At 42.0% G+C, this 21,294-nt stretch overlaps 2 protein-coding genes across 2 annotated transcripts; one reads left to right on the top strand and one right to left on the bottom strand.

The window, feature by feature from the left end:
• Positions 1–6,282: 6,282 nt before the first annotated feature.
• Positions 6,283–13,165, top strand: LOC121625963 (CCN family member 1-like). Its single transcript, XM_041964298.1, has 6 exons — positions 6,283–6,453; positions 7,351–7,564; positions 8,675–8,922; positions 9,062–9,200; positions 10,060–10,238; positions 11,197–13,165. Exons 1-6 carry the CDS (start codon positions 6,406–6,408, stop codon positions 11,500–11,502), a joined length of 1,134 nt encoding a protein of 377 aa, XP_041820232.1. The 5' UTR covers positions 6,283–6,405; the 3' UTR covers positions 11,503–13,165.
• On the bottom strand, positions 12,749–19,489 carry LOC121625952 (ATP-dependent RNA helicase DDX39A-like). Its single transcript, XM_041964287.1, has 10 exons — positions 19,403–19,489; positions 18,334–18,541; positions 18,072–18,199; positions 16,850–17,126; positions 16,287–16,405; positions 15,026–15,157; positions 14,660–14,769; positions 13,961–14,105; positions 13,589–13,736; positions 12,749–13,015 (listed from the first exon to the last, which is right to left on the bottom strand). The coding sequence occupies exons 2-10, from the start codon at positions 18,539–18,541 to the stop codon at positions 12,999–13,001; spliced, it is 1,284 nt and encodes a 427-aa protein (XP_041820221.1). The 5' UTR covers positions 19,403–19,489; the 3' UTR covers positions 12,749–12,998.
• Positions 19,490–21,294: the final 1,805 nt, after the last annotated feature.

Genomic DNA, 21,294 nt, shown 5'->3' with positions numbered 1-21,294 from the left:
CGACCCTCAGCCCTTCTGTAAAGATGAGCGGAGCTAAGAATGTCCAGTTTTTAATAAGGAGTGGACAACTAAATATTTTTGACTGAACACCGATCAGGCGGTGTTTAAAGACTATGATACAGCAAGAAAACTGACTCCAGACTTTGATGCGCTGGATAAAAAGGGAGACCAACAACACTGTTCCCACTGAAATTAAAAGTACGTTTCTCCGTTGTGTTATGTAAAAAATGCATTTGAAACTAATTTGTTCTGTCTGTTAAGGGATGCACATATGTGGTGCTCAGGTGCACGTACGTTCTCAAAACCAAGTGCGCAAATGCAGCGCGATCAAATATAACGCGCTCCACATACTGGCGCGTTGTCACTGTTCCGTCCTCGCGCTGCTCGTTGTTGAGTTTTGGCATTAGGGATGATTGAATAGAAGGAGAGGACAAGTAGACCTGCATCTCCTACCGTTTTTTAAATGAAGACAGTCAGGAGGAGACTGATGATGATAATATCCTTAAGGATAACACAACTTTCAGTGCTTTAAAATAATAAAAAGAGTAATTTCAATAAATAGCTCAGTTCTGTGGGACTTCAAAGACAGATATTTAGTTGTAATGCTTTTGTTCATTTTCAGTTGAAATTAAAGCACATGTGTTCTACATATCTCATGATATTTTATTTTCTCTTATGAGGTGGATTACCAAAACACTCCATCCATCTGCTCCTGGTCCGGCCCCCCAGTCAGATTTTAGAACCCTTTGTGGCCCACGAGTGAAAAAGTTTGCCCACCCCTGAGTTACAGCTTTCTGTCGTCTTTGTGTGGTCTGAGCAAGGTAGCTGTATAACAACAAGGCTAATGTGCTAGCTGAGCTAGCACTGCAGTATAACCACGCAAAAAGCAACATGAGAAAACCACAAACCTACTACTCATTATTTAGTTGGCCTTAACATCTACACAGCTTCTCTCGACTCTCGGATGTCAGTGTTAGAAAAACATCCCTCCTAGTCTATGGGAGTAGTCACATTAACTACGTTAAACAGGCTAACCAACAGAATAAACAGCATGGAAAATTTGTACCACTTCTGAGTTTGAAGTTGGGCTGGCCGGTCTAAATCCATCCTTGAGCTCGTACTGTTAGCAGCCTTTTTTGACAAAGCAGTCCGACAGAGTGAAGTTAAAATACAAACACAGTTTTCCAGTCGTTGTGGGAACTTTCTATCACATTTCCATCAAAAATAAATCCACTGGGTCCTGCATCTTCAGATGGTGGAGTCAGTGAAGACTTCTGTGTTGGTTCTTGCAGCCAACAACAAAGAAATTACCTGCTTTGCTCATAATGTTGCCTTACACCTCCTTGTATTACAATGGCAGACAGCGAGGTGGGAGGGATGGTCACCTGAGCAGAGCATGGTCCCTGAGCTGAGGTGTCTCAGGGGGTTCGGGAGCAGTTTTTTCTGTGTCAAAATAGCTTCCTCGGATGAGGACTTTGGAACTTTGCAGACGTTTATGCACAGAAAAGCTACATGACTCACTAAAGGAAAGGGAAGGAACCAGAAGGCGTAATATGACCTCTTTAAATCAGCTGGTGTGGCTGGAGTGGAAACTTGCTGGCCTAAGCTCTGGTCTCTGACGCCAAAGCCATGGAAAAAAGGGTGAACTAAGCAGTGATGAGCTATCAACAAGTTTCATGGTGCTATTTTGGACTTTTTGTGGGTCTGCACAGCCAATGCTGACTTCACAGCTCTGTGCCTTTGTGCTAAGCAGTGGATGAAATCCTGCCCTGCAGGCGTATGCTTTTTTTTCTATATTGTAGTATTTGGCTCCATCTTGTGGAGGTTCAAGGGAAAAGAAAAGCCTTCCCAGTTCAGCAAGTTGACACTGAAAAAGAAAAACTATTTAAAGGTTAATTGATGTTATGAGAGGGATAAATTGTGTCTTAAAAGCAACATGGTTCAATCTCAGAATTTAAGGGCTGAAACCGGCTTTCACCTCAATCTGAACAGCAATCAGCACTTGAAACCTCAGAAACCTTGTCCATGGGACAAGTTTACGCTGCTTGTTTTCTCCAATGCTCTCCTCTGAAACTTCCACTAGGGGGAGAATTGCTCCAGGGAAGTAGTCTGAGATTCAAGCTCAGTCTTTGCCAGGAACGGAAAGCTTACGTAACTTTATGATGCTCTGTAAGTTTGAACTTCACAGTTCATTAACACAGGAACCAAATGTCGATGCCAGATTTAGCGCATATCCCATTACGCATTATAATATTATATGAGGAGGTCGGAGTGCAGCATGTGCACACAAACACAGTCTCTCACACTGAGCTTTCCCACAGTTTTCTGTGTCTGTAAAGGAGAGTCAAAGCTCAAGCTTCTGTCCTGTTATTTCTGAGAAAAATAACACACACACACACACCTTTCTCCTGTCTGTCACCTCGAACACACACATGAAAGAGGTTCCCACACGCTTAACTTTTTCCACTGTGGCAGGGGAGAAACCAGCTTAATCACCCTGTCACCACCACTTGCACGCTTTCTTCCTCCCTATTCTCTCAGGACATGACTTTTCTCCACAAGTCTCCATTTCATGCTCCCATTTGGATAATTACATCAGAATTATGTTATGTAACATGTATTTCTCTACGTCTCTCAGTATGTATTTATGTATTTTTAAGCATATGACCATAGTATCATGTAATTTGGTTCCTGTGACCTTAAAAGTGGTATGGGCTGAAATACCAGCAGTCTGTTTTTGTGTGAAATACCATACTGCCAGACTGCCAGAACCCCGTCGGGGTGGACCAGACCAGGCAGCGGGGCACTTGCTCACTCCTCCCCTTGAAAAAACAAACTCCCTTACCATGAAACACCTGCCCCCCCCCCCCCCCCCCCCCCCCCCCCCCCCCCCCCCCCCCCCCCCTCCTTTCACATCCAATCATGAGACTATCATCTGTTACCAATCAACCTGTTTACCTGTGTAATGATCCACACAGGTGTTTTTGTAAAGTTCCACAGTTTTCCCAGTCTTTTGTCGCTCCTGTCTCAACTTAAAGCATGTTGCTGGCATCCAATTCAGAATAAGCAAATATTAAAAAAAAAAAAAAAAACCTTGATGAAGCTGATGAGGACAAACATTAAATATATTGTCGTTGTGCTATTTTCAATTGAGCAAATGTCAAATAAGATTAGCAAATAGTCACTTTCTGGGTTATTTTCTCATGTTCATGGGGCTGTACCCCATGAGTAATACAAATGGTAATAATAAGTGCCCTAACAATCCTTTAATATCCTATAGCACACTTCCTGATTAAATTAGGAGCAAATCTGGCCCAAATGTTGTTCAGGATCTGGTTTGAATCTCTGTTTGGAGAAAGGTTATTCACAATCTTGCAGGACAGAGAATTTATAATTGTCTGAAACCCTATAAAACAAGGTAGACGGCATACAAATAATCATAAAACTTCTTACTGTTTCCATACAGTAAATTATTTTCCTGTCTAAAAAAGACTTCATCACCCACAATTAGTTTCACATCTCTGTTCAGCATGGGTGGAGAAATTTGAAAACAGAGGCAGTCACAGGACTTCCAGAACTCGCTCTGTACCATGACCACCGGAGGATTAAAATAGATGGGCCATGACTTTGTCTCCTTGGTCACACCATTAGATCTGTGACTGACAGCTTCCTGTGGTGGTTTCCTTTTTTAAATTTAGAGTCATGACTTCAGTCCACAAACTCTAATGTGCTTTTCAATTAAATACTAGTCAGACAGGTGGCTGCAGAACAAAGATGAATGGTTGTAAAAGAGGTCTGCCCAGCCAGCTTAATTTATTTCAAGTTAAAGTAGGTGCAACAAAGGACAATCCTGGTTAAACACAGGACAGCTAATGTTGGCCAGCTAGTGTCATTCAGGAGTTAGTTTGTAAGGTGACATGTGATTAAAAGATTAGTTAGACTGTTGTTTTACATTCTCTTGATGAGAGAGAGATGAGAAGTTCCACACCTCTCCTTTACCTGTCTGTTGAATATGAAACTGGAGGCAGTTAGCTTACCTTAGCACAAGGGGAAACAGCTAGCCTAGTTCTGTCCAAAGGCAATAAAATACACCTACCAACACCTCTAAAGATCACTTATTACTGACTTTTATATTCATGTATATTGTATATTATATTAACAACCAAAGTGTACAACAACAAGTTGTGGTTTGACATAAGTTTTGTGCCCGACTTATTTTTGGCCAGGAGCAGTGACTTTCTGCAGTCAAAGCTAAGCTAACAGCTGCTATCTGTAGCGTCACATTTACTGTACAGATGTGAGAGTGGTAAAGATTTTCTCACTTAACTCTCAGCAAGGAAGTGAATTCCCAAAATGTTGAACTGTTCTTTTAAAAGGTGTCACCTCAACCATCTGTCCACCTGGGCGCAGCTTATCTGTGTGTGTGCTGGCGGTTTGATGAAGGAGGCCCACCTGAGGGTATGACACTGATTTCGTAAATATTATCAACACTGATTTAAAGGTGATTTTGCTTTTGTGAGGGGAAACATGGGTTTGTCTGGATGGAAAGCAGCTCGATGAATCACAAAATGTGCAAACTTTCCAAAGGCTGGTCAAGATTTCGTTAGGGGAGGAACAGGAAAGATGAACAGCTGGGGATGATTATTGTGTCTGTAACTATTCATCTGTCTCTCTCTCGTTACAAGTGCTCCTGTTGTGGCAACTGCATTAGGACATTGATGAGACCTGCAATATCACTGTTGGCCTTGCAGCTGTACTCTTAAAATGAGGAGCATAGCTTGGCAACGGACTGGAAACACCCAACACTGGTCACATGGTGCAATCTCCATGGAGGATGAAGAAGAAGGGTGTCAAGTGCTGAAATTCTCTCAACTTCTAAAGGAGAATTTTATAATTTTTTTAATTTTAATTTAGATTCAGAGATTTATTTGCCAGATACACAAGGGTGCACAGTGCTGTGTGCAGTGACATGTACACAGACTGTGCATAGCACAATATCATGTAGAAAGAATACATTATTCGAATAAGGAGCATTATGAAGAACAAATTTAAGAAAATTGACAATAAAATGGCATATATAAGTAGTTGAAAAGTGTATATGGAAAATGGGGTATGAAATATGGTGCAAAGGGACAATACATAATACCTTTCACTACCTGCACCAGATACTGCTAAAAGGTCATTTTTATCTGGGTTGGGTCTGCCAGTGATGTGCAGGTTTAAAACTTAACCAGTTACTTTCTCCAGCCTAATATATGTAATATGCCTCAGAATACAGAGATTTCCCAGCACCAAAGCCACCACAGCCCATGTGAGAAAGCATGTGCGATGTTTGGCTTTTCAGCTCTAAGCCAGAACTTCACAGGTATACATGGACAGAAATAGCAGGAGCCGAACTGTCAAACCTCCGCCTATCATATTTCTTTCATCAAATGAGGCCTCTGTGCTGGGGCAGGTGTGGCTGAAAACCTGTGGTTGAAAAGGAAGACAGCGGAGGAGGAGGAGGAGGCCAACCCTCATATGAGCTGCCCTTAAAACAACAATCCTGCTTTCACCCTCGACTGGAACCATTCTTTCCAGGTGATCATATCCTCATCACTCCCATCTCAGCAGCATGTGGTTAGAAATAATAGTTAGAGGCAGCCAGCCCACCTGAATTCAAGATGAAGCACTCAGAGAGAATAAACAATCAAAAAGTACCTTTAACAGCCGTGGACACACATTTTTCCAGGTTATGATGGGCACAGACAAAGAGGGGTGTGTTCACTCGCTCTGACAGCTGCTATTATCTTACTATTTGCTTAATACACTCCACTTCAATTTTCTGTCCTGGCACCTCCACTGGTCTGGAAAAACAGAGGGAATTCCTCCCCCCTTCTTTTTTTTCCCTTTTCCCCCCTCAGAGGTGGAGGTCTTATTAATGTTACCATGCTGTCTGGCTCGGCTGAATATATTTACTTAGTGTTAGCAGAGTGGAGGCCACAAAAGCAGGAATGTGCCTAAGTGTGACTTGAAAGCGGCTGTTACATTTTAATTTTTAACCCATAAAATAAATACAGATCGACCCTGCGATTTTTATGAATGGCTGCATTCATTCCAAAACACGCCCACCAATCAGCAAACTACCCCCGTGGTGAAACTACGCCCATTTGTAATGTCGGAGTTGCTGCTCGCACGTTGATTGGTTAGAAGTATGGAGAGGGGCGGGGTCTCTCCGAGGCTCACCAGCGGGTATAAATCAGATTTTAGACTCTTATTCCGGTAGAAAAACAAGGACTACGATCGGAGAAGAGACTGAAACTCGGCGTGAAACTACTTTAGACACACAATCGCTCAGCGGATTGAAGCTTGAATATACTCTTTCTTGTTTATTTGTATTTGTTTTAAACTTGTCGCCGGCTAATTATGGCATTTCTGATCTACCTGACGGTACTGACGGCCGTCATCACACAGGTAAGATATCTCATTCGTGACAGAAGCTCGTGTATCTGAGCCATGCCTTTTATATAAAGACTGAGATTAGTTTAGTGTTTAATCTGGCACGGGTAGTCAAACGAATCAAAATGCGATTAAACTTTAACCTCCAGGGTGTGAAAGGCATAAACATCCCCTGGTGTAAACAAAACCCAAATATATTTTTTGAAAAGCTTTCAGACATGCTTCATCCTTAAAGATTTAGTCTTCATGAGGCCAGCATCAGATTAAGTGTGATTATGTTTTTATGTCTGTCAGTGGACTCAATACAAAGTCTGGTAAATGGAGTTTAGGTGGGGTTATGGCTCCAATACTGCTTATATAATAATGAATACAGTAAATTGTCCTTTCTGGTAATCTGCATGTCTTCTCATGTCCTGCTTTGGAAGCACAACGACATGTTGATTCTTACAAACTGGAACAAGTTGGCTCTAGTGCCGAGCGATGACTCAAATCACGAGCCAGCGGGGGACTGGGTGCAAACTCTGAACTGTCTAGACAACCAGGGCTGGCTGGCCAGCAGAGACTTGATTTACCACAGAGGCGTACCACAGTGCTTCATCTGTGGAAGAATTCAGGATCAATCGAAACCCTGAGGAGCGTGAGAGATATTAAAGAATCAAGAGTGAATGTATCAGAGCTCTTCCTGGTGCTTGGGTGCTGGAAAAAGCTGGATACCTGAACACCCCTGAGGATGACTGCAGCACCCTGTGCCTGAATTTTCCAACCAAGAACTCGAGGTGTTGCATTGTGGCCCTCTTTCGGGATGCTAGATCTCTGATGTTGTTTGAGCAAGGCTCTGCTGTTCAAAATCCTGCATGACTCAGATCATTTGGTCTTGTCTGGCAATGTGATCTCCCTCTCTGCTCCCTCCAGGTGACTGCTAGCTGCCCAGCAGTGTGTGAGTGCCCCACAGAGCACCTGGTTTGCCCTCCAGGAGTTAGCACTGTGCCAGATGGATGTGGGTGCTGCAAGGTGTGTGCTGCGCAACTTAACCAGGACTGCAGCCCCGTGAGGCCTTGTGACCACCACAAAGGGCTGGAGTGTAATTACGGCAATGATGTGACCATGGCCTGGGGCATCTGTCGAGGTGAGAGGGGAGGAGAACAGTGTTTGTTGGGAGGAAAGGAAATTCACTCAGAAAATAGCTGCTTTCTACAGCTATCTGCACTGCTCCCCTGCTCATGTCAGCCCAGTGGAGGGTTTAGTATTATTGTGTCCTATTTTGAAAATTAACATGGTGAATGTGATGTGCTGTAAAGACATGGATGTTAATTTACCTTCATTTCCATGAAGCCAAAGCCACCACAGCTCAGTGATTAAACAACATGTAACCCTGCACATCCGAGAGCAAGACAGGGGGTATTTTAATGAGTAGTAGATGTTTTATGGCAGCGACAGGGGGTTTCAGAGATAAAAATACACTGTCCATCTGGACCATGCCAGTGCTGCCCCACTAACTATGAATAGCTGTTTCTTCCATGCTTTGGAGACAAGGAGTCTGACGCTTCCTGTCTCCTTATTTCCACTGACCTTTCAATCTTAGCGGTCCCCTGTGTGGTTTTGTGCACTGCTAGGATGTGAAGTCATTGTGTGTGTTTTGGTAAAGTCAGGAGAAACTTTACTCAGCGGGGATCATTTCAGCCGTTGAATTGAGACCATGTGGTGAATTATTCTTAACATAGCTGCTGTAAGCCGAAGCGCCATCATTGGTCCCTTCAGACAGCATGTTGTGTAGAGAGATGCATTTCTGAGATACCTAACCCATGGACTGTGCCAGGAGTACCGCTGTTGCCCTTTGGTTCATGCATAACAACAGCATGGTTGTTTATATGACCAATGCGTAGTACAATTTTATATATATATATACACACACACACACACACACACACACACACACACACACACATATATATATAACATATTTAATGTCTGACCTCATCAACTTCATTGATTTTTGTAAATATCTGCTTATTCTGAATTTGATGTCAGCAACACGCTTCAAAAAAGTTGGGACAGGAGCAACAAAAGAGTGAAAAAGTTGTGGAATGCTCCAAAAACACCTGTTTGGAACATTCCACAGGTAAAAAGGTTCGTTGGTTCACCACTTTGTGAACACATGGTTTTTATTTACATTTTGCACAGCATCCCAAAAGTCATTAAATGCTTTGTTTCAGCTGAGTAAAATGTGTCTCTCCAGCAAAATCAGAGGGGCGCACATGCGAGTATAACGGCAGGATCTACCAGAATGGCGAGAGCTTCCGTGCCGGCTGTAAACACCAGTGTACCTGCATCGATGGCGCTGTTGGCTGCGCTCCTCTCTGCAACAACAAGCTGCCACCAGCCTCTCCGTCATGCCCCTACCCACGGCTGGTCAGGATACCCGGGCTGTGCTGCTTCAGCGTGGACTGCCATAAAGGCACCTGGCGTCTCCCACCTAAGCATCAGGTTTGTTTTTTTTCCCAACTCTCTTAATAAGTGAAAACTCTTAAATCTTACACTTTCTGATAGATGCACCTTCTTACGCAGCCTGGATACTGTTCAGCAAGTACAGCTCTGTCTCATCTTATCTTATCTCCTATCACAGGTGCCTGCACCACAACAACACCTGCCCAGACCTCAGCACTATCCCGCTCCACACCAGCGGGAAAATGAGCTGGCCAACATGCTTGCAGACACGAAGTCCAGCAGCTGGGAGAGTGAACGTGGCTACAAACACCTGCCTGGTGAGAGAAAGAGACCACTAGGGGAATGTTTAGTATTTATTATCATGGTTTAACTCATTTTATTTTTGTCAGATGTTTTAAATCGGGTGCTGAATTTACCTACCCTGAAATGCGAGCAGTGCATTTTCAGGTCAACATGAGTTTTGTTGTTTAGGACACTTTATTGTAGATTTTGTAATGTAAGTGATGTGACGGTAACCATAAAAAACAATGCTAACATACAATCCAGTGGCTTGTGTCTAAACAAAGCTGTCTATTTGTGACCTCTGGTAACAAAGACTGAATATTCCTTCTCAGATTGCTGCATAAAATTTATCAACCATTCACAGAAAAGATGAGTGAACAGCCATGCTGGGGCTCTGTGAAGCCACACTTAGCCAAATGCTAGCACCAGCATGCTAAGATGCTCACAATGAGTATGCTAGTATGTTGATGTTAAGCAGGTAGCATGTTTACTGTGTTCACCATCATAGCTTTTCATGTTAGAATACTAACATTTGCTAATTAGCACCAAATTCAAACGATTGCTAGAGGGAAAAGTTGGGGCATCACATGAGTCATGAGGATTCATCGTCTGTGCACCATGAATGTCCACACCAAAGGTCATTGCAATCCATTCAATTATTATTAAGATATTTCAGTCTCGACTAAAGTAGTGGACCAACCAAACAACAGAGTGATATTGCCATCTGTAGAGCCATGCTGCAATCATCAGAGGAAGACGAAAAGACCCCTCAGATTCATCTTGTGACCCCTTGATGGGGTCCAAAACCTCAGGGTAGGGAACCAGCAGCCTAACTGAGGTGTATGACTTTCCTTTTTCTCCCTGCCTTTCACCCTCCATGTGTCCAACACTCAGAGTGGAACCACCCGAAGGAGAAGTGTCCAGTCCAGACCACTGACTGGTCCCAGTGCTCCCGCAGCTGTGGGATGGGCGTGTCGTCTCGTATCACCAACAAGAACCTGCAGTGCAAGCTGGAGAGAGAGACACGAATCTGTACCGTACGGCCATGCCACGGCCTGACTGCCCCCACCAAGGTGAAGTAGACTGAACTTGACTTGAACTGAAGGCGACACAGACGTAGAGCATAGGTCGGCTATCCATACCTTCTTATCGCACCTTATCTCTCGCACAGTGGAACTTAAAAGCCTCCTGATAACACTTATCATTAAGGAATTATTTCACCTCTTATCTACCCTTGTCTGACTGAGCAGGGAAAAACAATACCTGCACATATTTGCTCTACTTCCTCGTTTCCCTCTTTTAAACAAAAGGGCAGAGGCTGAAAACATCAAATCTGTGCTGTAAAGAATGAAAAATTAGATGTTCTGGCCCTGAGTAAATATGCTCTTAGTGCTAAAGCCATCTTTATCCCGAGCTTAAGAACAGAGATTATCTTGGCGGTACTTTCGGGAAGCTCTACATCCAGTGGGAACTGGGCAGTGCTGATTTACTCAGCAGTGTTTTGGTGGCAGGCAGGCGCCTTTTTAAATATAGTCCCCCACCCCTGGCATTCCTGCCAAGCAACTGTCCATAGCTAGGCCCCGTCTGTGTACTCAGAGTCCAGGGAAGTGGTGTGTCTATATTAATCCTCCATGTTGGACACACACTTGGAGCTCTCTTCTCTGAGTTAAAATCTCTAGTGCCAAGAAGGATCATAGGTGTCAGTGTGAGGAACAGAAAAGGACACTCGAGAACTGGCGAATAAATGGTTAATCTTAAAATTAATCACTTAAATCTAAATATAATCGCTCTCTCAATCCCTGTTTTGGCATCGCAAGTTCAAGCATGGCGCTCTTTATGTGAAGCTAATGAGTTTTTAGTGCAAAGCCGCTTAAGTCTGCGGTTATGTAAAAGGACAGGGCAGATAAGAGTTTGTTGGATTTTTTTTTTATTTTTTATTTTTTTGGACTAGTTTTGATGAATTTTGCTTCTGAGGCCAATTAGCAACAACACAGGCTGTGACATATTTTTACTTCTTTCATCCAACCACAGAAAGGGAAGAAGTGCACCCCAGCCCAGAAAGCCCCGGAGCCCATCCGCCTGTCCTACGGAGAATGTGTGAGTGTCCGCCTCTACCGGCCCAACTACTGCGGTGTGTGTACCGATGGACGGTGCTGCTCGCCACGCCGCACACGCACTGTACCCGTGACCTTTGTTTGCCCTGACGGCGAGCGTTTCCAGAGGTCGGCCATGTTCATCCAGTCATGTAAATGCAGCGATGACTGCGGCCACCTCAATGAAGTGGCCCTCCCTCCACAGCACTGGATGTATGGAGATACACACAAGTTCATCGACTAGGACTGAGAAGGATTTTTTTTTTTTTTTTTTAATTTGATTTTAATGCGATGAGGTTAACTTTCTTAATGAAGGAAGACACTTCAGAACGAGGGGCCATTTTTCGCACCTGGCTCCAAGTGAGTGAAGACCACAGGCACCCACCTCACTGCAGGCCAAACTGCAGGCAAGAAGGGCTGCCTCGGTTCACAACCACAAAGGCAACCCTTATTGTAATATTATTGTGTGACCGGAGTGGATTGTATGCTTGCCTGCTCCTCTTCAAACAGACGTGGGACCTAAATTAGAGCCCTGAAGCACCCCTGGACTTCCTCCACTCTGAACTTATTGCTGGTTCAGGTGTTGAGGATTTTGTTTTTTCTTTCTTTTTTGAGACCCTCAGATCAGCCTGAGAGGAGAATGAGCAACAAAGCACTTTGTTTAGCACTGAAATTTTGTAACTATGACAGCAGTGCACAACGATCACCTCACGTGCAGTAACAGCTGCACATGTGATGGTGAATATCTCCAAATCCCACAATGCACTGTGACTACTCAGTGACAAGCAAAAGAGTAACTTTTGCAGCTTTATGTAGAAAACTTCAGACTTTAATGCAAAATGTGGGCTTTTTTTATTCAAAATATATCAAATCAGCATGAACTTTTTTTGCTGTTGGCATGCTGACTTGATAAGCCACCTAACACATTTACACACAGCGATACTGCCACTGTTCCTCTGCAAGTCAGACTGTTAAATGATAAGGAATGCTGTCTGGAACAGACAAGTGTTCAGCAAGGACAGGACCAATGCCAACTGATTTCCTCTTTGTGAATCAGATGCAGCTGAGAGAAATGTCTTACACAAACCTGTATTTGAGAATTTATTTTGGATCACACTGTATTATGTAAATATGTTTTCTTTATTTTGATCCAAGTCTGTATTATTGTCACATTGGTACTTCTGTGTATTAAGACACTACAGTGTAGCTGCCACAAGTTTTTGTTGGTCCGTCCATGTCATAAAACTGGTCGCTGAGCTCAAGTTTCATGCACGGTTTTATTTCAAGTCAGCTTGTACAGTTTCAAACTTGGCAGCCAGTTCAAAGTAACCTGCAACTGTTTGGGAAAGCAGTGGCTGTCTTCAAACTATGACAATAGCGCCCTCTGCTTGTGAGTATAATTAAATGCAGTCAAAAACACACAACACAAAGTCTGTATTTTATGATACTGTTGTAGTTTTTACTACATATTTAATGTTCGACATATTACATCTTTTGAACTGTGCAAAATTCAATCAAGTACATTAAATAAGGTAAAAAAAAAATCTTCAACAAAAACAATATATTCACAGTTTTAACAATAAGCAAACAGTCTGCAAAGGTGGAAAACTTGTCAGAGTTTATGGTTGGAGGGGAACTTTAAAATAAAAGTTAAGGGTTTTTGTTTTGTTTTTTTTACTCCACCAAAATACAGCAACACCAAGGGTCATACACAGTCTCCGCTGGAAAGACATTTCAGACTCATCTGGACTGTTCAACTGCAAAGAGAAAAAGCAAAGTTTTTAAGATGTGAGATTAAAGGATATGAAGGGGGGAAAAGCTGTGCTTTTATACACAGGCTCTCAAATAGGATGTGACAGATCAGAGTATGGCATAGTAATGATTTGCCTCTGTGTGTCACTCCCATGTGCTGACTACCAGATAAACCCAGATTTAACCCTCCAGTGTTATGGTTAGTCAATGTGTAGGTTGACAGTTACACTTATATCCTGATATGTGATTATAAAGCTGATCAGTTTTTATTTTTTTGTCATGCTGTATAGGCATGTCTTTAACTTCTGGAAACTGTTGCCAGTTTCTGTGTTTTCTGTCCCCACTGAGTTATCCAAACTTTGATTTGTGGCTGCCTGCTTCATTCAGCTTCAACATTTTCTCAACAGCAACAAGAGGAGAGCAAAAAGCCTGAACGCATCCACCATGTTGTTGAGATGGTGTAGACACAGATGGGTTACCCAAAAATAAATACCAGGATATTTGAGTACATACTGCATATATAAACTTGATTACTGAACGTGGGTGCGAGACAACCTGTGAGCAAAAACAGATCTTACTGTAGGAGGAGATATCGATCTCCAGTGGTAGCTCTGCTACGTTCACTTCAAAGCGGTCTTGGACATCATTCAGGGTCTTGGCATCAGTCTCGTCTGACACAAAGGTGATGGCAAGGCCTTTGGTCCCAAACCTGCCAGCACGGGCCACCTGAGGTAGAGAGAAAGACCACGAAATAATGAAGAAAGCAGGCTTGTAATCATGGACAGAGGCAAACGTACAATAGCAGGTTCCTGTTCCTTTTTACAGATAAACAAAGCAGGTGTGTTTGGTACAAGCTACAGCCCCCGTATGTGATTTCTAATTGTTTTGCAAATAAAAATATACAGATATCTAATGCAGATAACATAAAATGATATTATAGCTGGACTGACTCTGTGAAGGTATGTGTCAGAGTCCTCTGGCATGTCGTAATTGAAGACAATGTTGACTCGCTCGATGTCCATGCCTCGGCCAAAGAGGTTGGTTGCAACCAGGATCCGCCGCTGGAAGTCTTTAAACTGCTGATACCGGGACAACCTGGGAGTGGGGGGTGAGATAATATTTTAAACTGAGGGAGACCAAGCCAGCCTCTCAAACAATCTCCCTTTCTCACAAATCTGGCTGTCATTTCCTCACAGGTTAATAAGGCTTGATACTCCGCAGGCTAGTTTGAGTACAATGCTAATTTTGACCACCAAAAGTTTCCAGCCTGTCAAAGCCTTTATAATCACATCTAAATTGTTACTAAAACTGCAATAGATGCAAAAATAACGGTTGCAAGATTTCTTTGTGCCTACCGCTATGAGTGTATGTTGTCACTTTATTTTACAAGCTGTTCATATTAACTTTGATTGTAGATTTGATTATTTAATGCTTGTGAATTTTGACATCAAGAGACAACAGACAAATATGATGAGAGGATTGTTGCATTTCAGAAATAAAAAGATTTTTGCTTTTTTGCTGGTGTGGATGAAACACCAGATTATGATTGAAAAGGAGTATACTCAAATTCAAGCACATTTCTGACCTTGAAAACATAAAAATAAAATGAAGCATTTCCCAAATAAGACTTTGTAGGCACCCTGACCTACCGCTCCTCCTGCGCCATGCCGCTGTGGATGGCGATGGCAGGGAAATTCTGCTCCACCAGCAGCTGGGACAGAGCCACACAGCGATGCACTGACTTAACAAAGATCACCACCTGACAGGAAACAAAAGAAAAGGATTGCATATTTGTGCTGGGAATAGCAAAGACATAAATAAGATACAGACTGGCTGAAATCAACTCTCTCTCTCTCTAAAGGAGACAAAACTTTTCAAATTACTAGTAGAAGAACAAGGCTACAAATGTTTATTTCTTTTTATCAAGCCCTTTCACAAATACTTTCAAATACTACAATAATTATGTACATAACTGATTCCAATTTGAGTATCTCATAAATGAGTGCCAGCTATACCTGGTTGAACTCGAGCACATCAAGCAGGTCAAAGAGCTTTCGGTTCTTTTCACTGTCCTTCAATTTGCAGTAATACTGCTGCAAACCATGTAGAGTCAGCTTGGTCTCGTCATCCACAAACACTTCCATGGGCTACACAGCAAGAGAGAGGAGCCGCACGTTAGCCTCACAAACGCAAACACACATATCTCTGCAGACAAAGTGGTAAAGACCATAGAGTGAGGTTAAAAAAAAGAAACCATAACATATTGACAAAACCACTTGGTCAGAGAAGTCAGAAAACTTCAATGTGAATGAAGTTGGTTTACGTTTGTCTGAGCTCCACGTGTGACAAGTCTGCATCTCCATACAATTTTGTTCTCCTGGACAGCAGCAGAGCCAGGAGGACGGACTGTCCTGACCAAGCCAAATCTGCCAAGGAGGACCACTTTACCCCTCTGATATGGCCACTTATGGCACTGACAACCACAAGTGGGCAAAGCTAAGAGGGCTGTTGCGACAAACACAGAATAACTTAAACCATCTCATTTGTTGATTGCACATAATCAGAATAACCACCCATGAATGCAATTATGAATGAAATAACAGCTACAATCTTCTATCTATTAATGTCTTCAGACATAAAATTTCACTCGATAACAATAATCAATTCTTGTCGAAAAGAGAACTGCCTTCTTGCAGGCACAGAAAGAGTCTTTCTATCTCTAAACACCTTAAAGTCGGCATAACAGAGAATATGATGGTTCAAAAGTCTGTGTCTGCTCTGGTTAAGTATTTCCATGCTGCCGATTGTAGTGCCTCTTGCTTCCGCTGCTGCTTTAGCGCCCCACACTGACTTGTCAATAACAACTACCCACAGTGCCCTCAGCTGCTTATCTGCTGTAGATGCATTTAATACTATTCAAACCAGAGATGAACGATTGGTCTACGACGACACACTGTGTTGACTAGTGGTTTCGATAGTCAGCTATTCTGTGAAACCCCTAGCATCAACATTCCTGTTGTAGAAAGACGAACAAAGCCTATAACCATTTCTTCCAGTGAAAGCAGATCTATTTGGCCATATCATAGTGATGTATCAATGATCTTCAACAGAAAGATTACTGATATATGGGATTACACTCACATTGTAAGACAATCTCATCTTGCAAATCCTTTCATCTCTGCTATCAAACTCGAACTAGAAAAAATGTTGTTTGCATATAGCTGAATGAAGGGCGGTAGGTTCAACTTGAAACATCACTAAATCTTGATTCCTCACATCCTGCATGAACTTCCGGCAGACAGGGCGGATCTCCTTGCTTAGCGTTGCACTGAACATCATAACCTGCTTCTCATGAGGTGTCAGTCTGAAGATTTCCTGGAAGTCTCGTCTCATGTCTGGCAGAAAAAAAATAAAATTATTAGAAATAAATAATTACATAAATAACTAAATAACAGAATATCTCTCCCTCTTTCTCTCTCTCTCTCTCTCTCTATATATATATATATATATATATATATATATACACATACATTTATACTACCAAAATGACATTAATAGTATTTAAATAGAGATTTTTTAACAATGCTCAATACTGGTAGCAATTTCTTTCTTATTTGTAAATAAACAAATGTTCTGATTACTTCATACATTAATAGAGTCACCCACAACCCATTTTCACATTAAACACACAATGATAGCTAGTGTAAAGATATGGCGCAGTAAGAGAACAATAACTGAGTCAACTGGAAGCCTCCAGTCTCTTATACAGACCGATCACAGTCCTTCACCGAGGCTTCTTAACAGTCAAATATTAGAACACTTCGGTTCCTCTCACTCACCCAGCTGCTCCAGCATTTTATCGCACTCGTCGAGCACAAAGTGTTTAATGTTCTTCAAGCTGAGGCTCTTGTTGTGGATGAGGGCCAGGGTACGTCCCGGTGTTCCTACGACGATGTGCGGGCAGTTCTTCTTCAGGACTTCCTCATCCTTCTTTATGGCCATGCCACCGAAGAACACTGACACCTTAACAGTGGGCATGTACTTGGAGAAGCGCTCGTACTCTTTGCTGATCTGGAAGGCCAACTCTCGCGTGTGGCACATTACAAGGACAGACACCTGGCATAGAAGGAATGAGGGCATTAATCGTATTAACCATTTGGTCCTTATTCAGTGCATTGTGTGTTTTTGTTGCACCAGCAAACATGATTCAGTGCTGTTTGATTTCAGCACCTTATGGACTTTCAACTAATATGTCAGAAATATTTCAGTGTTGTTTGAAAATGTTATTGTTGCAGTATTATACAGCTCCTAATAATAATAATAGCATACAGTTACTTCAAAATACCCAATGATACGTCACCATGTGAAAACACTGTTAAACTAAAATGGAGATCTCAGGAGCACCTTGGCCTAGGGATTAAGGTGCTGAACATGAACCACAACATTGTTTGCATTTAGCCAGGAACATTTGCAATAAATTAAGCTGCTGTTGCTGCTGAACCCTGTAAACAGGCCGTTTCTTTACTGCACACCTTATAGACTACATGTCTTCTAATAAAACTCAGGAAAAAGCTCCTAAAATAGAGAGCAGCACCAACTGGATATTTTACAATCTATCATGAGCCGAAGAACTTGGCTAGTAGATGCCAATGGCTGTGCAGCCTCCACAGGTCACACAGGGACGTACATCACCAGTTTGCATGCAAGCTCCATACACGAAATCAAGGTAATGTCATTGATAAGCTGAGATAACTAAATGAAAGTGAACTTTATATAAGAGCTTAATTCATAAATCACGAGCATGGTGAGATTGTTGGTCATAGCATGTATCACACTGAAGACAACTGCTGCTCTGCCGAAAGCATGCCGTTCTTCTTTTGCTAGTAAGCGTGGTCGTTAGAATTTGGCTGACTGTAAATTCTAATAATTTTAGCAACCACTTTTACAGAAAAAATGTGTGTGCATGAGATTAACTCCTCATAATAATCTACTACTAAAGGAGGAAGTTTTGAACACGATGACATGTGAAATACAAGCAAAAACAAATAATAACCAACTCACCTGACCATCCACAGGTTCTATCTGCTGCAGGGTGGCCAGAACAAACACTGCTGTCTTTCCCATACCAGACTTGGCCTGACACAGGATGTCCATGCCCAGGATAGCTTGGGGAATACACTCATGCTGCACTGAAAAAAAAGGAAATCAAAATTATAAGTGAGCAAACACTTCAAAAACAACTTCTGATTAATTCATAAAATCTAAATATGACATCATCATGAGGAACAGTGGGAGGTGTAGGAAACCCAAAAGTGCTATTCACCCTCTGAGGGATGCTCAAAGCCACAGTCAACAATGGCACGGAGCAGCTCTGGTTTGAGGAGAAAGTCTCTGAAGCCTGAGCTGTGGATGGATACATAGGACCCCTTCACCTCTTTCTTGTTCACTGGAGTCCCACTCTCAGGGGCTCCCTGGGACTCATCATCTTCCTCATAGTCCAGAAGTTCATTATCAACGTCGGTCTCGGCCATCTGTATGGACAGCATGTAAATCAAAAGACTGTGTCAAAGTCCCCTTTAATGTGTAAGCTCATACCAGGCCAGGCAGTCTTACAGTTCAACAATGGTTACAGAAATAAATATTATCAGAATCATCAGAATATCTGGTGCTGTCAAGTTGTCGTTATTACTCATGTTCCTCCTTGAAATAAATTAAACCAGGGAAGAAGCTGTGTGTTATGAATTCGGTATTTACAAAACTGAAATAAAACTGACAAACTAGCTTGACGCTACCCAGATACGAAACCCAATCAGCTGTCTCGAAAATTAGCCGGCCAAGTTCAAATATCATTTATCTATAGTTGGCAGGCCGGAGCCGCAGTTCATAACAACATTCATTCATTCTTTGGAGAAGGAAGATAACATTAACCTCTGTGTGTACAGTGTTGAACGACCAGTGTGACAAATGGGAGCCGTTTAACTATTACAATTACCTTCACTCAAAATAATAGCCGACCAATGTGGCCCGGCAATGACACCCATAAATAGCGGACTCGCCTCCTTCATTCTAACCGGCTAGTTGTTAAGCTAGCGGCTAACAGCTGAACGGTACTTTTAACAAACAATACAGCTTCATTACTAACTTCTCTAGCTTCAAGCCGTGTGTATGTGGCAGTGTATAGTGTAAGGATGGTCAGAACTAAAGGTAACTGGCTAACTCAAAGCGAAGCTAGTGTTAATGCGGCTAGCATCCAGCTACAAAAGCAAATCTCAAAGCCCCAACTTTAGGTATTGCGACACAGTATTAAAAAAAATTTCAGCACTAATAACAACAAAATATATGTACAAACTGGTGAACGTCATGTGAAAAGTACGAAGGCACTGCAAAGTTACCTTGCTGTGATATTCACTGTCTTGCCGATGTCAATATGCGGGATACAAACGAGCAGCAAGAATCAACAGCACTGACACACATGTGTGGTGACGTTGTGTTCAGGTACACCTCGAAAAAACAATTATTTTGTGTTGGCTCGAACGAAGAACGCATTAAGATGTTTTCGTTCTGTAACCCAAAAATAAATCCGCGGACAAAATTATTACGACGTTTTGGTTTACCTTCTACAGCATGTATCGCGTATAGAGTATTGTATTGAGTTGCGTTGTTGTTACTTTTGACAACAAATCAAAACTGAGTACAGAATTCTTACGGCAATTTATGATAGGACTTCATGTACTTTTGGTATCTCCGCCACGTAAACTCATGCGCAGTTTCGGTGTCATAAAACTCCATAACCCGTCTGCATGACTGTCTCAGTCGTCTGGTCCAAATTCGAGGTCATAATTACGTTGTTTGCGATAACACATGAAGGCATCAGTCGCCCCACAGCGGCGTACATTAAGAAGGGACACCGTCCTCATTTCCACTGCTGTGATTGGTCAGAATCATAGAGGTCATGAGAAAGGGAACTGTAGTATTCAATTAAATACTATTATAAGGCATTCTTTTTTTACGTTTACAATGACCTAATTGCCCCTGTTGTTTTTGTAACATGGTATAGACAATATTCACATGGGAGGTAATTCATCTAATCATTGCCTAAATTATTGTGCCATGACCATGTAAGATATAAAATCATCAATCTATAAGTGTCTGTGTGATATTTCCACACAGCACTGAGCAATTTCACCATTTGTTTTGTTGCAGTAGTGCAAGGGCCCGGGGAGCTGCAGTATCCAATTTGTCCATTTGATGGCAATAAAGTAGAGACATTTGGCCAGATAACAGATGGCATTAAATGTAATTCAAAATGTGCTCATGTTTGATATATGGGGCCTCAGTGCAAAGGCTGATAACATCCCTCAAGGCCTGCCCATCATCTGCCTGCATCAGCATAGACATCTAATCAGAACTGAATGAAAAGATGCCATCTTATCAAATGATGTATCTTTGTTTCTCATACTGTGGAAAGTCACAGGATCATCTCAATTCAAATTCAGCCCAATTCTAAAATAGTGGAGATATGACTTTCCAAACTGCTACATGTTATGAACACAGAATTATCTTTATGCAAGAAAACACAGGTACATACACAGGTTCTACATCAACAGTATATAACAATTCCGGGTTTTACAGGCAACTCTTCAGTTAGAGGTCTAGGAACGCTCAGAGAGGGATTCATTCACCACAGAATACAGTTCAAATTACCTATATATCATATATAGAGCCGAGCTGATGAACCTAAAAGGGTTCTACTTTTTGCTTTTGCAGAAAGTTTACAAAATCACTGTTTCACTGCTGACCAGATATTGACTATTGTCTATTGTTGACTGAGTAGCTCTTCTTAAGGCTCAGTGTTCAGTACAAATAACTTCATTTCCAAAATGACATACAAATGTTTATTACTGAACATACATTCATCATATCATATATGTGATAACACTTCTCTGCATCAGTTAATGATTTTTGCCCACACCTTCTGCCATGTTCTGCGACCACCATTCTTTTACAGCCTCCTTTTACTGTAACTCATTTTGAGAGCAGTTCTGACTTTTCAACAGCATGGGCTCTCACCCTGAACCTCATGCAAGATTGCTGCCAGTCAATGGATGTTTTCTAGTATTGCCAGCACTGATACTGAAGTTAAACAAGCAGGCTTTCTGTTTTTAGGAAGTGGTCTGTCCTGGCCAAAGATCCAAAGCCTATAAGTTAAGACAGTGGCTGTGGTGTTTTTTTTTTTTTGCTTACAACATTGCTTTAACAACCGTATGAACCAGCCTCTTGAAAA

This window comes from Chelmon rostratus, chromosome 3, assembly GCF_017976325.1.
Source record: "Chelmon rostratus isolate fCheRos1 chromosome 3, fCheRos1.pri, whole genome shotgun sequence".
NCBI lineage: Eukaryota > Metazoa > Chordata > Actinopteri > Chaetodontiformes > Chaetodontidae > Chelmon > Chelmon rostratus.
This window is presented reverse-complemented; position numbering and strand designations above follow the sequence as displayed.

Coding starts and splice junctions, on each gene's coding strand:
- LOC121625963 (XM_041964298.1), top strand. CDS start 6,406: ATGGCATTTCTGATCTACCTGACGGTACTGACGGCCGTCATCACACAG. Junction 6,454..7,350: donor TGACGGCCGTCATCACACAG/GTAAGATATCTC, acceptor TGCTCCCTCCAG/GTGACTGCTAGCTGCCCAGC. Junction 7,565..8,674: donor GGCCTGGGGCATCTGTCGAG/GTGAGAGGGGAG, acceptor GTGTCTCTCCAG/CAAAATCAGAGGGGCGCACA.
- LOC121625952 (XM_041964287.1), bottom strand. CDS start 18,541: ATGGCCGAGACCGACGTTGATAATGAACTTCTGGACTATGAGGAAGAT. Junction 18,200..18,333: donor CTTTGAGCATCCCTCAGAGG/GTGAATAGCACT, acceptor CTTTTTTTTCAG/TGCAGCATGAGTGTATTCCC. Junction 15,158..16,286: donor GCCGGAAGTTCATGCAGGAT/GTGAGGAATCAA, acceptor CTTGCTGTGTAG/CCCATGGAAGTGTTTGTGGA.